This window comes from Carcharodon carcharias, chromosome 26 (genome assembly GCF_017639515.1).
Source record: "Carcharodon carcharias isolate sCarCar2 chromosome 26, sCarCar2.pri, whole genome shotgun sequence".
Classification (NCBI taxonomy): Eukaryota; Metazoa; Chordata; class Chondrichthyes; order Lamniformes; family Lamnidae; genus Carcharodon; species Carcharodon carcharias.
In genome coordinates this window covers 6,644,892-6,648,752 of record NC_054492.1, presented here as the reverse complement: position 1 = coordinate 6,648,752, position 3,861 = coordinate 6,644,892, and the positions used below count along the sequence as shown (strand labels likewise).

Here is a 3,861-nt window from a genome sequence, read left to right as displayed (position 1 = left end):
TTTTGGATTTCCAGCATGGGCAGTTTTTTTGCTTTTATGCTGTGACGATTCCATGATTGAATGGCGGAGCAGACTCGATGGGCCGAAAGGCCTAATTTCTGCTCCTATGTCTTATGGTCTCTTAGGATTCCACGGGTTAAAGTTTCCATCTGGTGGACTGAGAATGGAGGGTAGAAGTGGGCGGTCCTGAATGACATGGGCAGAATTGTCAAAATGGAAAATCCGAGGTTATTCAAAACCATTGGTTCCTCCTTTCGGTTTTGATGCGTAATTGGGTTTTTGAAAAACACGTCGCTGGTTTATAAATTGAAGCAGTCCTGAGTCGGCGGAAGCAGTACGAGACCAGGACTCACTATGGGCCATGAAGGTCCAGACTCCAAGGGGTTCGTCTACTTTTTAATAAAGGATTATTTAACGTTTGCGCTGGAAGGATCCCAGTCGGCTCCTGCAACGAACAGCGTGGCGAAAACTCTGCGCAAGGCTGCCACCTTCTTACAGGGAATTAAGAAGCAGGAATTCGAACTCTGCATCAACAAACTCAACGTCGGCTCAATAGAGGCGGCGAAGCGAGCGCTCCCCGTTCTGCTGAGGGAGGTTTACTCAGATGGGACTGATAACTGGGGCAGGCTTGTGGCTTTGTACGTTTTTTGTGGAGTGTTAGTCAGGCACTTGAGAAGGAACGACATTCCAGAGGAAGAACTGGTTGAGGAAATAGCTGAGTGCGTGGCCCAATACACCTGGACTCACAAAGCTGCCTGGATCAAGGAGAACGGTGGCTGGGTAGGAAAAATTTAAACTTCATCAACAACTAACCTGTCAGGTTTACTTTCTTATTCCCATTCTTTGCAGGGCATGAAAGTTTGTCGATGAACCAATCGGCGGGTGATCCTTGATGAGTTATTTGCTCACATGTTATTATACAGTTAGTATATTTTGTTGAGGATATTCACTCAACAACGAAGGCACTACTTTCACCCCAGGCATTAACTTCTGTGCCAAGTGAGCAAGCAGCTCGACAGCGTTCGCAAGAAATGTCCAAATAGCGAGGCAATTTGCTCTCCCTTGGTTCACTCTTCCAGAAACAAATCCTGTTCTCCCATCACCTCAGCTAATCACACCTTGAATGAATGTAAAGTTTTTACTACCCATCATTGAAAATGGTCACTTTTTGTGTGACAAAGTCCTTTCTGATATCTGCTTCTTACCAGTTTCAGCTTATGCTCCCTTGTCCTCAAGTCTTGTCTTAGCTTGAAGTAGCGCCCAGCTCCGAACACATCTATTGTACACCTCCACAAGATTCCCTCTTTACTTTCCTTTCAAGGTGTAAGAATTAGTTTTTCTAGTATTTCTTCACACTGTAATCCTATGTCTCCAATGATTTCCCTAGTGGCTCTTCTCTGCACCACTGCAGGGCTTCAATCTTTTATTGATGCCATAGTGGCCAAAAGGAAGTACAGCTGAGATCTGATCTCTGACATGGCATCATCTGACTTGTACTCATCTAATCTGGCACCATATTCAGTGTGCTTTTAGTTTTGTTTATTCATTACTTTCATATGTTAAGTAACACATCTTCTAGATCCTTGTGTCATCCATAATATTTTTACAATACTCACTTTCTGTTCCAGTGGATAGTGCTTTGCACTTGACTGTGTAATAAATTTCATCTACCACTCTGTTGCCCATCTATAGATTCGTTTTACACTCCCTAGTTTTGTCAGTTCCTCATTGGCCTGATGCTGGAAGCCATGACAGCACACCATTTAAATGTACTTCCTTCCTGTAGAGAAATGCCAATGTCTATTATGTCCAACTCAGGTTAGTAGTTGAACAGAAGCTGTGTTTCTCCCCTTCTTGGTTGTGTGTGCCTCAAATGGCAGACCCGTGCCCCTTCTCCTTTCTCAGTTCCTCTCCTTGGAACAAACTACTTCATGGAGTAATCTCTTAGAAACAAAACTGAGAAAAGATAATGGAGATATTTATTAGAAGTTGGGAGAAATTCTCTAGCTAAAAAAACTCCTTGCAATGATACAGTAAAAGTCTCAATATAAACCTTTTTTAAACCAAACTCAAGATTTGTCACATCTCTTACTGATTTATTTTTTTCTTTATGCATCAGTAGCAAAGTAGAATTATGAAGAAATTAAGACTAAACTAAGAAATATGGCCTTGTAATTTCTTTCTGTCTGCATTGCTCTGTTCACATTAATCACTGCATACAGAAAAGCAAACCGAAAATTATATACATAACATGTTTAGTGGAAAAAAAGTAATTTAATTTTTAATTGAAAATCAATTTAGTGCATCCAACATAGAGTTACACTCAACAGGCTCACATGTCAGAAATGTGGCTGCATTGATCTCTCACACGCAAATTATTCACGGCTGCGTGACTTTCCACCCAATAAAGTAATGGCAGGGAATTCATGGCCTGCAAATCATTTGTGTGTTTAGCCTCCATGCTCAAATTCTCAACATATGCGTCCATCATGTTAAACTGACCAGGAGAACTCAATTACAAAACTGACCTGACTGTGCACATATAATAACATCTTGAAAACAGGTGCAAACATCAATGATGCCTCATTCACTAATGAATTTTACTTTTTTTTAAATAGGAGAAAGGGTTTGTGGAATACTTCCAGCACGACAACCCCGGGTTTGTGAAATACTTCCAGCAAAAAAGCCCCCTATTGTCTTATGCAAAGCTAGCTGCTATCACAGGGATCGTTGCTGCATTTTCCTTTGTGATCTACCAGCACTGAAAACAGTGAGAAACACCAAAAACTCTACATGTGGGAAGCCAGAACAGCACACGAACATTGAGCCTTGAAGTGAGAACCTTGTACTGGACTTGGTCTAATTGATCTTTTGTTGAGCTTTTTGAATCAAAGCAAATACAAAAAGTTGAGATATAGAAAACCCTGAATTATATTATAATAAATAGAATGCACATTATTAATTTAAATAAATGTTTCAGTAAGAATGACTTTCATTTATATAGAGTATTTTACAATCTTAGGATGTCTCAAAACACATACGGTGAATGCTGTACTTTTGATGTGTACTCACTTTTTAATGTAGGAAATTTCCACAAACAGTGTGATAATAGCCAGATAATCTGTTTTAGTAATATTGGTTGAGGAATAATTCTTGGCTTGGACACCCAGGTCAAAATAGAGCTGTGGGATCTTTTATATCTGCACGAGAGGACAGCCAAGGCCTCAATTTAAACTCATCCAAAATACTGGGAGAGACGAATAACACAAGGGTAGAAAATAGGAAGTTCTTCTTTATTCTTTCATGGGATACTAGTGTTGTTTGCAATAACACCACCCTTTGTTGCACATCCTGAATTGTCCTTGAGAAGGTGGTGGTGAACTACTGCTTTGAAGTGCTTCAGTTCATCTGGTGCAGATATATCCATGGTGCTGTTAGGCAAGGAGTTCCAGGAATTTGAATAAATAGTGATAGAGTTTCAAGTCAGGATGATGAGTGGCTTGGAGGGGAACTTGCAGGTGGTGGCATATACATCTATCTGCTGCCCTTGTCCTTCTAGGTGGTAGAGGTCATGAATTTCGAAGGTGTCTTGGTGAGTTTCTGCAGTGCATCTTGCAGATGGTACACACTGCTGCTACTGAGTGTCAGTGGTGGAGGGAGTGAATGTTTAAGGTGGTAGATGGGGTGCTGATCAAGTGGATTGCTTTGTCCTGGATTGTGCTTGAGAGTGTTTGGAGTCACACTCACCCAGGCAAGTGGAGAGTATTCTATCATACTCCTGACCTGCGCCTTGTAGATGGTGGTCAGGAGATGAGTTACGTGCCACAGAATTCCCAGCCTCCGATTTGCCCTTGTAGCCAC

The 3,861-nt window shown here is 41.3% G+C and overlaps 1 protein-coding gene across 1 annotated transcript; it reads left to right on the top strand.

Annotated features, from left to right (window-relative positions):
- Window positions 1-223: 223 nt before the first annotated feature.
- On the top strand, window positions 224-2,968 carry LOC121269951 (bcl-2-related protein A1-like). Its single transcript, XM_041175122.1, has 2 exons — window positions 224-780; window positions 2,619-2,968. The coding sequence occupies exons 1-2, from the start codon at window positions 355-357 to the stop codon at window positions 2,763-2,765; spliced, it is 573 nt and encodes a 190-aa protein (XP_041031056.1). The 5' UTR covers window positions 224-354; the 3' UTR covers window positions 2,766-2,968.
- The last annotated feature ends 893 nt before the right edge of the window (window positions 2,969-3,861 follow it).